Source organism: Macrobrachium nipponense, chromosome 12 (assembly GCF_015104395.2).
Source record: "Macrobrachium nipponense isolate FS-2020 chromosome 12, ASM1510439v2, whole genome shotgun sequence".
NCBI classification, from domain to species: domain Eukaryota; kingdom Metazoa; phylum Arthropoda; class Malacostraca; order Decapoda; family Palaemonidae; genus Macrobrachium; species Macrobrachium nipponense.
Window position 1 is genome coordinate 103,444,446 of NC_087205.1, and position 17,216 is coordinate 103,461,661.

At 41.1% G+C, this 17,216-nt stretch overlaps 1 protein-coding gene across 5 annotated transcripts in view; it reads left to right on the forward strand.

The window, feature by feature from the left end:
- LOC135224723 (zinc finger SWIM domain-containing protein 4-like) overlaps nucleotides 1–17,216 on the forward strand; it is a 288,431-nt gene that overhangs the window by 243,842 nt on the left and 27,373 nt on the right. For all 5 annotated transcript variants that reach the window (XM_064264019.1, XM_064264017.1, XM_064264014.1 and 2 more), the window contains one exon: nucleotides 9,101–9,311. In XM_064264019.1, coding sequence (XP_064120089.1) covers nucleotides 9,280–9,311 — 32 coding nt within the window. In that variant the 5' untranslated portion in view covers nucleotides 9,101–9,279. The remainder of the gene's footprint in view (nucleotides 1–9,100; nucleotides 9,312–17,216) is intronic.

Genomic DNA, 17,216 nt, shown 5'->3' on the forward strand with positions numbered 1-17,216 from the left:
TCAAGTTTCGAAAACAACACGGTGGTGTTGGGTGGTTTTTGATAAACCAGTCAAAAAGGACAAAAAAGAATTTGAAAAAAAAAAGGTCTTCCACACCTGCAGGCGTCATCTTTCCGTAAAAATGAATAACAAAAGGAAAAATACTGGTGGTGAATAATAAAGTTGGGAGTGTGAATATACGTGAGCGGTTTGAGTTTTAACAATGAGGGAAGAGTTGAAAATGAATCTCTCTCTCTCTCTCTCTCTCTCTCTCTCTCTCTCTCTCTCTCTCTCTCTCTCTCTCTCTCTCGTACCATTGTCCCTTTTCCTTTTATATCTGTATGTAGCGGATGGGATCAGGTTTAGGCATGGAGAATATCTTTACAAAGATTTAAGAAAATTCTGGCTTTTTCTGTAACTTTAGTTTTGGCAGAGAATTGTTCCGTTTTTTCTCATTTTTTCTCCATTTCTGAATAGATATTTTGCATTCTCGTTTTCTAGCCTTTCTGTATGTAAAGTTAAAATGCCTTTTGTTTTTGCCCACTATTTCCTGTTATAGATGTATTTTTATGGTCTGTTTTTCCGTTGCTTTACAATGCGTTTTTTTTCTGCTTTACGCCGCCTGGCGATTTTCTGTTTTATTCGTTTTTTCAGGAGGCGGAGATTTCTTTAGTGTTTTAGTGTTCACCTGAGTATTTTTCTAACTGCCGGGCCGCCCGGGAAAACATGGTGGAGTTTTTTTTCTTTCTCTTTTTTTATTTCAGATGTTTTTCTTTTCTAAATTGCATTCATTTCGCCCGCGTTCATTTGAATTTCGTGTGTGTGTGTGTGTGTTTCCGTCCTCTCACCCTGCTTCGGTCGTTCTGTTTGATCGAGTTTGGGAATAGGACTTCTAAATGGTCGTCGATTCTTTAAATGTTAGATTAAAAATGTATTCCCCGATATTCGCTGTGATTTTGTTTTCTCGAAGTGAGCCAAGTTGTGCGTGATAAGGGAAACTAGCGTTGTTAATGACTGCAAATTGTTCAAAGCTACTTACTCAAAGAAACGCGGTAATAATATCAGTAGCACTAATGAATATTGATCCGCGAATTTGAGCCGGGAACTGATATTCGTTAAGGTTGTATATATTGTATCATGTCGTTCGTATGGTCAGTTTTTTTTTGTTATAGTCGTTCTCTTTGGAATTAGGTCTGGAAAAAGTGAAGTCGTGATCTGAATGACTTGATGAACCAGCCATCTCGCCATGCAAAGTCGTCGCTGTCGTCCTCATGCTCCTTTTAAACCTTGAAAGAGTTATGAATTATTGTCTTTACCAATCTTTGTTCCTTTATTCATCTTCATTCTCTTTCCTGTTCTTTGTGTCTTTCAGTCTATATTTTTTTCCCAGTATTACTGATGTCCATTCCTTACGTCATCACGGTGGCTTATCTGCCATCATCTTTCTCTTTGTCTTTCTTCCGGTGTTTGTTTTTTGGGAAAGGGCGGAGGCGAATGTTATCTTTGCATATTTCAGCTATATTGATTTTTTTTCTTTGCAGCTAATTTTTGATTTCCGGGCTTTTATGACTTTTTCTCTTTCATTCTTATCGGTAACTTATCTCGTTTTTTTTTCATATGTTCTGCTTCCTGTCATACTGCGTTATCCCTTTTCTGGGAAATTCTCTCTCTCTCTCTCTCCTCTCTCTCTCTCTCTCTCTCTCTCTCTCTCTCTCTCTCTCTCTGTACCAGCCTCTTAGGCGTTTTTTGGTGAGGGTGCTGTGTGTCTGTACACACAAGAGGCAAGTGGAGAGTTGTCCTCTCCAGTCGTTTGCTCAAGCGATTCTCTCTCTCTCTCTCTCTCTCTCTCTCTCTCTCTCTCTCTCTCTCTCTCTCTCTGTGAAATTATATATCTATGATAGATTTTTTTCTATGCTTCCTTCGCTATTCGCCTTTTCGTGTTTCCACGAATTGACCATCCTTAGCCATGTGTTCACTGACTTTGTTTAGCTTTGCTCTCTCTCTCTCTCTCTCCTCTCTCTCTCTCTCTCTCTCTCTCTCTCTCTATATATATATATATATATATATATATATATATATATATATATTATATATATATATATATATATGTGTGTGTGTGTGTGTTTTACTTCAGTTTTGCATAAAAGCTACCTAGGCAGATGGATGGTTTTTTATATACGATGACGCAACCTTTATTAGGTCATCAGACTGGATTTCACAGTGGACTTCTACAAAAGAGAATCACGAATTTCCCCGTATTAGGTCTCCCTCGAAATCCCTTCCCTTTCCCTGAGCGCTCGATCCTTTGCCTCCTCCATCTTATCCACTTGTATATCGCTGCGAGTTCTTTTGGAATTCTCGGAATCATTAATTCAGTCGGTACTGTTATCGGCTCTTGGGTGTGTGCTCTCTCTCTCTCTCTCTCTCTCTCTCGCTCTCTCTCTCTCTCTCTCTCTCTCCTTTCTTTCACAAACTTGTTCTTCAGGTGGCCCTGTAGGGAAGGAGATTCGTGGGACCTAGGGCAGGGGTACGGGGAGGGGTTGGTGCGGAGGAGGGGGGGGGTGGGGGGGGGGGGGGGCAGAAGGGAAGGGTTTAGTAATTTAGCTGATAGAATCCTGCTGTGAACACTTCTGTGTCCTCCAAGTTTTCCTCCGGCTGAGGCTACCACTACCCTCTTGGACTACCCTCTTGCCCATCTACTTTCCAGTGGCCCCTGGAGACCTTTCCACTAGCTCCTCGCTCGCTCTCTCTCTCTCTCTCTCTCAATATATATATATATATATATATATATATATATATATATATATAATATATATACACACATACACACATATATTGTTGGTTTTCCATTATTTGTGTGAATCTTTATTAACTTGTTTTTTTCTCCTTCCATACTTAGTTATATCAAATGTCTGATCAAACTTAGGAGTAATCGTTTTATATGTTAAGAATGAATATCACCGGAGATCTGAAGGTAATTTAACTCACTGAAATACAGTTCATTCGCAATTTATATACGAAACGGAAGAATAAATGAAATTAGTTTTCTCAGTAGGAAACTCAATTAAAAAAAAAAAGTTCCACTACAGTAGCGCCGACAGTTGCGTTGGGATGTCTGTGGCTCTTGAAGTATGGGTCTTATGACTTGTGGTCGTCAATATGACTTCAAGATGAAGCATCTGAAGTTTTCCGCTGAAGTGAAAGGAAGGAAGGAAGGAAGTATCCATAGATGGAGAAGCTCATCAAGAGGTCATTTCTAGAGTGATAAGGCCCACTTTTAGAAGGCTATATTTTCTATACATTAGTGCAGGTTATGAATGGGTTGTGCAGGTTATGAATGGGTTATACTCGCAGTTAAGTGTAAGAATACGAATATCAGTCACAGAGCAAAGTATTCAAGTTAACTTATTTGATCTGTTAAATATCGAGAGGGCAAGTGCTCTTTCTTGGCTGAAATAGCCCGCCGATGAATTAGAGAAACGTGAAATAGTGGAACGAGTAAAGAAGTAAGCATGGGGGTTATTTCAACTCCTGTGTGCGTCCTTTCATAAAAGACAAAAAGCGACATCTGTAGACCGAGCTGTTAATGAGTGTGTTTTCGTACTGATACGGTTCGCCCAGAAGAAATTCACCTTGAAATGTGAGCTGTGCCTTCTCATTTGGGAGCTTTGGTTCTATACAGCGTGAAATTAACGGCCGTGGGTGACGGTTGAAACAAACTTGGCGTTCAGTAAATGAAGATCTATAACTAAAATAATCCTGTTCGGAGAGTGATTGTGCTTAGTTATAGCAAGTACAAAAGTGAAATTGTGTAGGAGACAATTTACGATGAAAGTTAAATCAAATTTTTTTTATTTATTTAAACTTTGCGATTATTAAGAATTTTCATAAGGACCTGAATGACTGGTAAGGGTTAACTTGTGATGAAATGATGCAAAGCTTTTTCATAAAAAAAAATAAAAACAATATGCTCGGTGAATTGAATTATTCGAATGGAAGAATCAGAATATTTGGAAAAGAACGTAGTCACCAGGGATCAAGCGGTTTTAGAATGCGCCACAGTCATTTTGATTAAGAATCCGGAAAATTTAAAGAGAAAAACTGGTATAAAGAGAGAAAGTTATGTACCCATTACTAATTTTGTAAATTTGTTGACATACTATACTTTTAAAAGATCGAAAAGGCAGGCTGTCAGCTGATAATGGTGTGTAAGGTATTGAAAATCTTTTGGAGGAAAAATTTCTTGAAAATCGCCATTAGTAAAACTGACCATGCGTCCGAAGAGTATATATGTGTGTGTGTGTGTGTGTGTGTGTTAAATTTCAGATTCCGCCGCGTTGGATCGATTCACAAATACCCTGTGTAGAGCTATACGTTTAAATCTGAACCGTTTGTATAGCTAAACGCAAACCTCATTTTACGCAGTGACAGCTATCAGAGGAAGTGACAGTAATCCTGTCGTAAGCATAGTCTCTCTCTCTCTCTCTCTCTCTCTCTCTCTCTCTCTCTCTCTCTCTCTCTCTCCCCAAGATTTCATTTGTGCCTACGCCTCATCTGAAGCTCTATATGTTCTTGGTCAGCAGAGTCTGTGTGGTGTTATCGCGAGCAGTGATCGAGCTGCAGCAGCAGCAGCAGGAGGAGGAAGGGAGTGGTCGGTCACTCTGTTTCAGTAGAGCGCACTTCAGGCGACGAGGCATTGTTCGGGCCCCTGCTACAGCTTTGGTGGAAGCCTTAGCTATGGCCCTGCGGCCCCCTTCACCCTTTCCCCCCCTAAAGGAAAACTTCATTACGTAATCACAACCGAAAGGGGAAAAAAACAGCGTGTGCGCGCTCTGTTTCCCCTCGGACGCCTGCTCTCTCCCCTTCCCACTTTTTCCCCTCGCTGATGGAAATACAACTGATTTTGCTTTTGAATGGCTGACACGAACGCGCTCGGTGCCGTAGTATTGTGTTGTCAGACTTGGCCTTGTGTTGCATAGCCCGTTTTGTTCACTTCATTCATGCAGATGTTCAGAGCAGCGATCTTGCTGGAAATTACATTAAAAGATTCTCTCTCTCTCTCTCTCTCTCTCTCTCTCTCTCTCTCTCTCTCTCTCTCTCTCTCTCCAAGTTATGTAATCCCCCCTTTGTTTCTCTCTCTTTCTCTTTCCATAAACTTGATGATCGTTCACCTCCTGCGAGACCTTCTTGGGGATCCAGGTAGCCCCTTTGCCTATTCCACTGTAGTTGAACGAGAAAATCAAAATATTTCCATAAAAGAGGAATTTCCTTTGCGATCGCTCATTCATAGAGTAGTGGAGCCACGTATTTCCCTCTGGAATGAGCAGGAGAAGAACGTGAAGGGAAGTACCAGTATCCGTGAATGGAAAGAGAAGCTGAATATTGATGAATTCACTTCAAGCTCAAGATTTACTGTTAAAACAACTACTGGAGGGAACAGTTATTTCAAGCATTTCATAAGGGGCAATATTCTGCATGCGACTTCGTTGCTGACATTGGCGGCCACGATGAAAAATCTTGTTAGATTTTTTCCTGTTCTTGTTCAACAATTAATTCTTCAAAACGAGAAGAACCCGGTGAAAGTTTGGGGTGGTTACGCTAAGGTGATTGAATGATTTTGAGAGTGGTGGGGTTCATTTGCTCTTTTTTAGTTAAAAAAAAATGGAAGGGAAAATCTGAGTTAACCGGGGATTTTGTGACAAAACTTTTTATTTCGCCAGTGGAGTGAGAAGCCAGTATAAGTCAACTTCTTTTACGGAGTAACTTTGGTATCCTTTAAGAGTTTTTTGAATGATGCTGAAGAATCTGTGTTTTTGCTGGTAGCTATAGTACCTGTTTTCGTCAGCCTGCATGGAATGATAGAAGCTTTATCCTTCATACGGCATTAGGATAAATTACAGTCACAGACGAACGGGTCACTTAAAATGGACGCGTTACCCAAAGTACAAACGAAAAGATGAGCTCCAACCTCTCTATGGTGAAGGGAAGGAAATACATCCATAGTCGTAAATGATATAAACAGTGAAAATGGGTTGTCGCCGGCCAGATGAAATGCAAATATATACACACACATATATAAATATGGAGATGAAAATAGAAGTCAATTTGTGATTGAATAATTGTGGAGGGCGTGGAACAACAACAATAATCCCGACGAGCAAACATAACACGTTAGCAGAGCACAGTGAGTGATGGTAGTACATGGCAAACGTTGCACTGTAAACAGCGTTGTCCTTTGATGTAAACAAATGATATTGATTAGATGCAGGTTTGGGTGCAAACAGAGCTAAAGTCATCGGCACATAGTGTTTGTGTGTGTGGTGTGTGTTTTCAGATGGAAATGGCTTTGCAGTGGTTCTGAATGTCACGCCTTGTGCATTCAGCCCTTTTACCCGTTGCATTTTTATACAGATACAGAAGCACGATAGCTGCAGCAGACCTTTCAAAAATTCGCGATCAGTTGTAATAACATTTGAAACGGTGTGCGTTGAGAGTTGTAGTTGTTATTTTGTACATTTGATTACTTTGATGATGCTTCCTGTTTTGCGTGAAGGCGTTGATGGCCTGCCTTCCTTCCTTAACGAAGGAGGGTCTCCCTCCCTCCCTCCCTCCCTCCCTCCCTCTCTCCTCCCTCCCTCCCCTCCCTCCTCGTTGTCTTTGTTTCGTCTTTTTTCCTCCTCGGCGCTTGTTTCCCTTCCTGCAAGTCACTTCGAACTGGCTCGAGTTTTTGATGTGGAGTTTTGAGCCACCGCAGAATGTCAGTTTTGACTTCTCCGAGTTTGTTGTCGCGGAAGCGTGTCCATTGTACCTTTCCTAGAAGAGATAGTCAAGTATAAGAAGAGTTGAAAATTTGTCGTGTTATTTTTATTGAAAAGCAATCCGAGTCTCTTACGCTCTAGCTCGAGATTCGTACGCCTCGTTCAACATCTTTTCCTCTTTGCGCATTAATGCGTGAATGACTTACCCCAAGAGACAAACATAACGTAGCTCTGAATGTTTGTTTTTGAGATTGGCTGCCATTCTGGCATTCCCCTTCTTCACCTTTTCGCTCTCTGTCCCGCTCCTATTGCTCGCGTTCCCTCCCTCCCAATATATCATTCAATAAAAGCCCCCAGGATGAGGATGCCTCTGCTGGCGTCTGCGCCTACCGTATCGTTCGTCGACCTCAAACTATTCACCTCTGAGAAGTCGCGCGTGTGTGTTCGTGCGCATGCGTGCGTCATCTTGAGTAGATGGTGACTTAGGCTTGATAGAACGGGCGTGTTAGCATTCAAGTTAACTGCGATGAACCGGTGAAGAAGGAAGAGCGAGAGGATAATGGTGATCGCATCTGATTGAGAGCTATTTCTCTCGGCGCGTTTTTTCCCGTAACGCCTTTGGGTGAAGGTGGGCGTAGGTAACGGGTGTCGTGAGAGGGAACCAGGTGGCCGAGAGGGTGGGGTAGGCGGATGACTCCCATCATTTGTTCCGGTGGGCGGGATGGGCGGCGAGCGACATCCTGGGCCGGAGGCGATCTAAGATAACACCTTCAGGACATAACCTCATGCCATGCTATTCCTGGGCCCCTTCACTAACCTAGCTCCCCCCTCCCCCCCTTGAGTAACTCCATCCTCCTACCCGGATCGCCTGTCCCTTTTGTAGGTATCCAAAGTGCCCCTACCCCACTCCCTCCCCCCTTTTCATTTTAAAGGCTTTCCAGGAAAGGGTCAGATGCCGCTTACGCTGTTTTTAGGCATCGCAACTGCATTTCTGTCCGAAGTCGTTGTTTATTACTTTACAGTGAAACTTTTTAAAGAGAAATAGCAATACCTGTTATCCGAGGTTTTTTGTATTGAAGGTGATATGACGTCACATACGAAAGGGGAGAGAGAAAGAGAAATGGGGAGAATAAAGTTGATGCTTACAATGAGAAACCAATACCATGCTGGGGAATGATAGTCGAAAGACCGTCAATATTTGTGGTTCTCCGTCCCCATGAGGGACATCTGTGGTACCAGTGGTTGATTGAATACCTCTTGATGATAAATTAACAATTGAATGATCATTGTGTTCATAAATGCGCCTATAGAGTCACCATAGCGATTCATTCGGGGCTTTCCAGTAATGTGAACATTACCGTTGGTAGATTTGGGAAATTGCTTCAACCAGAGACAAAACTGTAAAAGAGTTTCTGGACTTGGTTGAGAAGGGATTTTCTTTATGAAGACGATTATCTTGCTCTTGAGTGCTCACAGTCACTAATTAATGTATCTTTTAATCTTTTTAAGTGTTGGTATCTTGGGTTCGTAGTATTACTATAATAATAATTATTATTATTAAGCTTTAAAATATTGTCCAGCACATTTTATGCTCTTACATTTCCAGGATTTATTGCATGTTAAATGCTCATTTTCTTTTCGTTTAACTATGTGTTAGCAGGCTAATATTTATTGGACTGAAAGGTTGAATGAATTTATTGAAATTGTATTCAGTTTTTAGACAGAAAGCATTTAATGTGATTCACAGTGTGACCACCACAAGGCAATCAACATCTCTAAGTATACATACATCTCTTAATTCGTTATTTTTTCTTTACCAGGTTTTTTCCTTAGCTGACGTATAGGCCAGAGAGGGAAGGGATGCGTGTCGACTTCACTAAAACTAAAACCCCTTCTTTCCGCAGCCCTCATGTGTAGATTTTCCTTTTGTAAACATGAACATTGTGGCTTGGTGTGGCTCATGTGGTCGGAGATCGGATTGTGTGTTGCAGATGGGTGGTTCATGACACCTCAGTCGTGGCGGCTCCTCATTGCGAGCAAATGTTTGCCAAACGTTGTTCTTATAAACGCAAACACTCAATTACCCAAGTCTATTTAATTGTTTATACATGTGCATATCATGACTTTGCAAGCAACGATGCTAAAGGTGAAAGGTGCACTCTCTCTGTGGTGACTCCTTGATTGGCAGCTGCAGAGAGCATAATGATGGGCTTTTTGATGTCGGTTTCGAGGAGACAGTGAGACGCTGAGTGCAGCATCTTATTATTTGTTGTCTTGTTATTGAGGATGACCTCCATCTCATCCCTCTCTGTGACACTGAAGTAATGCCCGTTTCTTCTCTTCTCTCTCTTCCCTTGCCACAGGTTTCCACCTCTCTGGGACGGTGGTGGGCAGCAGAAGTTGCGTCAGTTCGGTGACTGCCACCGCGCCTGTGCCTGCCACCACTGCTATTGACAACACCACCAACACCTCCACTGCCACCACCAACACCACCACCACTACCACCACCACGACCACAGCCACAGCCACATCCACAGCTCCTATGAAGTGCCAAGTCTCCATATCTTTCGACAGGTAAGTCACTGCGTCTCTCTCTCTCTCTCGTAAGGGGGTAGTGCCGTCAGTGGACCTCCCTTTTACTGTACCTCCTTTCATATTCTCATTCTTCGTCTTACATTTCTTTCACCTTCTCCTAAACTTGATTCATCTCCCTCCTGTTACTCCTTTCAGACCTTTCACTGTCAATTTCCATTTCAGCGTTGAATGACCTCATAGGTCCCAGTGCTAGGCCTTTGGCCTAAATTCTATTCAACTCTCTCTCTCTCCTCTCTCTCTCGCTCTCGCTCTCTCTCTCTCTCTCTCTCACTTGCATATTATTAAGACAAGTGTAGATACAGGCAAGATATATGATGAGCACAAATTAGCGTATATTACCCCTACTTTCAAAAGTGGATCAAGACTAGAGGCAAGTATTATAGGCCTGTGAGTCTAACATCACATATAATGAAAGTGTATGAAATGGGTAATGAAGAAAAATATTATGAAACATTTAATAAAAAATAATTTGTTTAATAAAGGACACATGGTTTCGTACCCGGAAAAAGTACACAAACCCAACTGTTAGTCCACCGTGAAAACATATTCAAAAATATGAAAAGCGGAAATGAAACAGATGTGGTTTATTTAGACTTTGCAAAAGCTTTTGATAAAGTAGACCATTATATATTAGCGAAGAAAATTAGAAAACACAATATCGTGGATAAAGTAGGAAGATGGTTAAAAGAATTTTTACACAACAGAAAACAGATAGTTATTGCAACGACGAGAATCGATGAAGCCAATGGTAATATCCGGTGTGCCGCAAGGTACGGTGTTAGCTGCAATACTGTTTGTTATTATGAATTTGAAGACATAGACAATAATGTTAAGGATTTCGGTAGTGAGTAGTTTCGCAGATGACACAAGAATAAGTAGAGAATTACTTGTGATGAAGATAGAACGCTCTACAAAGAGACCTTAACAAAAAGTATATTGATTGGGCAGAGGGAAATAGTGGATGGTATTTAACTCTGATAAATTTGAATCAATAATTATGGAGACAGAGAAAGAAAGCTATATGCATATAAGGGACCTAATAATGAGACCATCACAATAAGGAAGCAGTTAAAGACCTTGGTGTGATGATGAATAGGAACATGTTATGCAATGATCAAATAGCAACTCTGTTGGCAAATGTAAAGCAAAAATGGGAATGTTGTTACGCACTTCAAAACAAGAAAGCTGAACACATGATTATGCTTTTATAAAACATATGTTCGTAGTCCACTTGAATATTGCAATATGATATGGTACCCACACTATCAAAAGGATATTGCACAAATAGAGAGTGTACAAAGGTCCTTTACAGCAGAATAGAAGAAGTTAAGGACCTAGACTACTTGGGAAAGACTACAATTCTTAAAATTATATAGTCTGGAAAGGAGAAGAGAACGCTACATGATAATTCAGGCATGGAAACAGATAGAAGGATAGCAGAAAATATCATGGAACTAAAAATATCAGAAAGAGCAAGCAGAGGTAGATTAATAGTGCCCAAAAATATACCAGAAAATAAGGAAAGCACACAGGACATTAATCCACTACGCACCAGCATCGATAATGCAGCGTCTATTCAATGCGTTGCCAGCTCATCTGAGGAATATATCAGGAGTGAGCGTAGATGTGTTTAAGAATAAGCTCGACAAATATCTAAACTGCATCCCAGACCATCCAAGATTGGAAGATGCAAAATACCGGAAGATGTACTAGCAACTCTCTGTTAGACATTAGAGGTGCCTCACTGAGGGACCTGGGGCAACCCGAACAAGATGTAAGGTCTGTAAGGTAAGGTCTCTCGTGCATATTGATATTTGATCCGCAGTATGCATATCCGATCTGCTCGTTTCTGTATTGATACGTTTTAGAATCATCATCATCATCATCATCATCATATCCCAGAAATTGTTCATAGTGAGTCGAGGCTTCCCCGTCCGGTAATGGTTCAGTTGTTCAGTTGCGCGCAATGCATATTTTATCATTTTTCCTCTCGAAGCTGGCGACGTCAGTTTTGAATCAAATAACCTATGATGAATCCAGAACTCAAAAGTTCTTCCAGTAATTGAACCTGGTCTTTGATGTGGATGACTGAGGCGGAATAATTGAAATTACTGAAGGTTTTTAAGATCCGCTGCATCTGATCTCATGTGCGTCATAACGTGTGACGTAATGAAGTGAAGTAATAATTGCGATTGTTCATTAGTGTTTTTGCGTGCAGATTTAATATGCATTCTTCTCTTAATGTATTAATATCATTAACCTAGTTTAATTCAGCATTTTTTTTCGTCCATTAATGTTTCCGTTTTTAGATAATATTACATAGGTTGGTAGATAGGTCAGTAATTATTTATATTTGCTTTTACTGTATCAGTTACAATATATGTAATGTGCTTCAGTGTGAGTTTGGGGAGTTGTGTATTGGTAAATTTATTTTGGAAATTTATCAATTCATATTAATTATCCCATATCCCATACAACTTGATTAATACAAATACATACACACAACACCCGACACACACCACACACACCACACACACACCCACGATATATATATATAATATAGATATTATATAGGTATTATATATATAATATATAGTTAGATATATATTATTAATGAGTATGTAATAGTGAATGCTTTGTTTAATTCGGTATGTCGAATTTAAAGAAAATCTATACTCGCTCTCTACCTCTCTCTCTCTCCGTCGCTCTTCTCTCTCTCTCTCTCTCTCTCTCTCTCTCTCTCTCTCGAGGATGCATGTATTGTGGAGATTTCAAATCCGTTAAATGGACTTACTCCTCCGTTTAAAAAAAAAATCCTCGCTGTTAGTACCTTTGTTTTACGTCTTTGAACTGCCTCCTTATAACGGATCTCAATCAAGTTATTTAATATATCGAATAGTTCGTGTCATGTCCAAACTGAAGCCATCATCGCGATCCCCCCGTCTCTCTAATGGTGGTGTAGTTTTACGTTCGGCGCGGGTTGTCGGTAGCTTTTTTTTTTTCTTGGTGATATCGTTGATAACCAAAAAACCGGGCCAAACCAAGTCACTTCTGCATTGATTAACGTTCAAACGTCTCCGAATAAGCCTTGCGCGTTCTGAAGTGAGGCAAGAATGAGGAGGAGCGCTCAGACAATTGTCATGATTTGTCCATTGTGAGAGGGGCGTTTTACGCTTCAAAATCATAGCTTCCCCCACCCCCCTTTCCCCCCATAAAGGTGTGAGTGGAGGAGATAGGGAATGACCGATCATTCAAAATGATCTTTCAATTAATTAAACATAACGGGAGCCTGATGGTGCCAGTGGGTTAAGTAGCATTTGTTTCTCTTTAGTAATCAACGAGAGTTTGAATTTCCATGTTTCTTAGGTGTGAGCTTCTCTCGTCTTTTGTTTCGTTGTTGGACCTTGGCGTTTTGGGGTTTCCTGTCACGGCTGCCGATTTGGCCTTTCACTTTTTGACAAACTGGTACTTCTGCAGTGTAGGTTTCGGCGCAAGGCATTGGAGCAAGTCGTTTCACCAGGTTCGGTTCCTGGATTCCTTCTGTCTTGAAGAATTGTTCTTAGCTTATTGATCTCGGCTTGGCCATCACACGCAAGCCAATTTCAACTCTGAAATGTCTTGTTTTGATTGTCATAGTTCTAATTAAGAGGTCTGGAGATCATGTTAAGATATCACTTCATTCATTGGCTAGTGGTGTTTGTTTTTATGAAGGCTGAGGACATTTTTATAAAATGTTCAGTCTTTCTTTGAGTTTTGCCGTAATTTTTTTTAAAAATATCAATTGAAATGCAAAACTTTTGGTCACCGCTCTCAAATCTGCTAATTTGAATGGAGATTGGTAATTGTCTGATAATGTTGGGTAATGACTTATATTTTAGTATTCTTGATAGTCAGTATTTGAAATTCAACGAAGGCTGCGGAAAGATCGATTTATTTGAACATGAATTTAGGGCTCGAAAATGATAGAAAATTGAAGCCCAGATTTCAATGAGGGAGGAGGAAGGAAAACTTTTTAGAATCGACCAGTAGTACCAAGTAAACTGAAAAAACCATCAACTATCCCTACAATTGCTAACCTGATGGATTGTGGGAGGTGGAAAGTTGGAAAGGGATAGCGAGGGTGTGGTTGGTTGCTGGTGTTGTCAATAATGCAGGCGAGACGTGCACTGTTTACTAGCACCCAATTATGCAGACCACTCCTACCTACCCGCTCTCCCCCCTCCCATGAAGCCCCCATCTGAAACTCCTATACTAGATTCCCCTCAAACCCTCCCCCCCCCCCGCCCCCGCAATTCAAAGCCTCTTAACTACAAACCAAGAAAAATGGTGCTGCAGTGCTGCCGGGTTGCTGTGCTTTTGCGCGATTGTGGAGGCAGCATTAGTGAGGGAAAATCGAGTAGGAGCGTGAAAACAGAGAGAGAGAAATACCTTTGGGGGCTCCACCAAGCAGTTCATCGTGAGGTGTGTCTACGTTTCCTCCCATCCCTCATCTTCATTTATTTTAGTGTTGTCTCAATTCAAGTTTGGGTTACTGCCATTAACTGACTTTCTCATTTTTCTCAGAAAGGCTCTCTCCCTCTCCTCTCTCTCTCTCTATCCCTATTCCTCTCTCTCTCTCTCTCTCTCTCTCTCTCTCTCTCTTCGCGTATGTAAATACATATATGTGCTTTCGTGTACCCCTGTATTTAGTAAGGGCCACCACGTCTGGGTGAATGGTGTTAAAACCTCAGTTGGAGGCGCTGTGCAAGACTCGGATGTCCAAGGAAGGAGTGAGAGAGAGAAAAAAAAAAAAGAAAATAAAGAGTAAAGGAAAAGTCACCTCTCAAAGCGAAGTCCATTTCCTCTTCATTATGAGATGATGTGTTTAAAGGGGCCTTTTTGTTTTGATTGGAATATAGGAGTCCTCTTTCTTCGCTTCCTCTTCCTCCTCTTTTTCGTCTCCTCCTTTTTTTTTAGTCGTTTTTTTTCCCTCATCCTAAACCTGTTGCTCATCTGGGAGGTAGTAGGGGAGGAGCGATTGTGCCCCGGGGATGGAGGGGGAGGTGGGGAGGTAGGAGTGTCAGGATGGGAAACCGGTTAGGGTCGTAGGTACCGAGAGGGGACACCTCGAGAGGAAGGGAGAGGGGAGAGGGGAGAGGTGAGGGAGGGAGGCAAAGTTGAAAAGGGGATGTTGCCTTCTTTTCCTTGAGAGACGCCTGATCCCTATGGTGCAGCGTCATAGAGGCTCTGTTGGCTGACCCGCAAAGCACTTGTCTTTAAAGCCGACTGGAAAGGCCATTGCCAATTAAAGTATCCTGACACTTGGATTATGTCCCTGTTTAAAGATGATGTCTTTTTTCGACAGTTACGTGATCGTTGTCAGCTGTTGTTATTTATTTCACGGAACGCGATGGAGACAAAAATTGAGGCGATCCTCGAGAAAAGTGGTTTCAGGACTTGGCTGCAACTCGCAACGTCCAATTTGAGTTAGTTTTGTTATCCCCTCAGCTATTTTACCACGTTCTAATATTTTCTCTCCTTCATCGAAAATGTTGACCGTAGTAATTGTGTGTGTGAGAGAGAGAGAGAGAGAGAGAGAGAGAGAGAGGCGAGTATCACCTCGCCCATAACGTGCAGTGTTGATAGAGGAAAATGACGGAAATGATAAGAGGTTGGTGACATGCGTCGGTATTGTGAGTGACGGTGACAGAGCCTCTCTCTCTCTCTCTCTCTCTCCTCTCTCTCTCTCTCTGAAAATGTTAAATGAAACTGTGTGGTCATGAGGGGAAACTCCTCACTTACCTCATATTCACGGATTTCATTAATGTGCCCGCGTTAGGTTTGTAATACTCTGTATTTGTGGGCCTTTTACTCTATGCAAATGAGTTTCCCAATATATTGTGGAATTTTGGTATTAGTATTTTATGTTTCCGGGTGTAGTAGTATACCTGTCTGGTTTTGCCGATTTTAGTGGAAACGTGTGAAAATATGTACATGCACATATTCCTTGATATGTGTAGTATAAGAGCTGTATGTTTTTACATGTAAATAGCCGCCAAATGAAGAAAATCGTCTTTTTAGACTTTGCATTACATGGCCTAAACTTTCCACTAGACCGTGATGGTTATTTGTTAAGATTCATTTCCATGACAAACGACAAACTTCTGCCGCCTTCTTAGGTTGGTTTTTTAAATCACCCCTCCCCTCTCTCTCTCTCTCTCTCTCTCTCTCTCTCTCTCTCTCTCTCTCTCTCTCTCTCTCTCAGTAAAACATCTGCAAGATGGGTCAATAGCGCTTCCAGTCTCCTCGACTTGGTTCTGCATTCACATCTCGTTTGGGGGAAGACAGAGGGAGAAGAGGAGAGAAGAGGATACAAAAAAAAAAAAATAATAAAAAATTATGACATGAGGTGTAACGGACCAATTGAGAGACCGCCTTCTAATATGAATCATATTTTTCATCATTCTAATTGGAATGACCGGTGTCCTAAAATCTCTCTCTCTCTCTCTCCTCTCTCCCGAAACAAATACCTTGATTTTCATGACGATAATGCACGACCTAATTTAGTGTTTTCATATCCCTTTTCTTTTTCATGCATTCCCCTTAATTGTTCCATCCATGAGGAAACAGAGATCTGTTGACTTTAATTTCTCTTTCTCCTCCCCCTGCTACTGCTACTGCTTCTTCTTCTGCTGCTGCTTCTGCTGCTGCTGCTGCTGCTGCTTCTGCTCCCTCGTAGCGCCAGCCCTTCTCTCTTAAAGAGGTGCGAGTGTATCTCCGATAGTAAATTTCCAGATCAAAGGTCGGGGAGGGGAGAGGGTAGTGGAGGGGAGGGGAGGTGGTGAAGGGGTCCAGATAGGCTAGGAAGGAAGGAAGAAGGGGGGGTGGGAGTCCTGGCAGGATCACGGACGGACACACTCCTACTGTTCTTGGTCACTTTGGAATGCATTTTATCTTGATAATTCACTTACAGTCGTTTCATTTTTTTATTGGGTTGCGTCGAAATGTTTTTTTTATTTTTTTATTATTATTTTTCGGTCTGGGGATGGGAGTGGTGGCTGCCTTGTTTGTTTGTTTTTAATCAGTTTATTCTGGTCCAGTTGTAAAATGTTTTACTGTAGTTTTTTTAATTTCATTGGCTTAGAAAACGCTGTTACACGAACGCTGGAGGATTATTGTTTGTTATTGAATATCATCCTGGTGTGTGTCGTGTGTGTGTGTTTTCGTTCGTTTTGTCCTGATGCTACTTTTGTTTTCAGGTAAAACTGTAGCGGCCATGTTAACGGTAATGTTTGGAAAACTGTCCGGGAAAACCCAAAAAAAATATGAAATGAAAGAAAATGAGCTCAGACCATCGAATGGATAAAAAAAAACAACATTTTAGAACAAGAAAGAAAACAAAATATTAAATCACTTATATAGATAGTTTTGAATTCAGCGCTGACAACCTTGGTCATAATGTCCAGGCAAAGAAACAATTGTATTTGGCAAAAAAGAACCGGTCCTCTGCCACGTTGGGCTGGGTTAAATATAGTATTGAACTGCTTTTGGGGGATGGTAATGGCAGGGATATTGTACAGGACATTAAAAAAAAAAAAATCCCATTGACGTTGCTGCGCCGTGGTGTAAATTTTACTATTGACAGAGATAGTGAAAATGTGTATGAATGACGCAGGAAGTTCAGCTCTCTCTCTCTCTCTCTCTCTCTCTCTCTCTCTCTCTCTCTCTCTCTCTCTCTCTCTCTCCTGTGTATATGTTTACTGTAATTAATTACTAGTTTTTTATGTTGTATTTTAGATCTGCAGTGATATTTTCCTCCAAGGTTTTTTAATTTTTGTTTTATTTTATTTTATTTTTTATTAATTTTCAATTTGCATCTAATTGTATGCATGGAATATAGTTAGA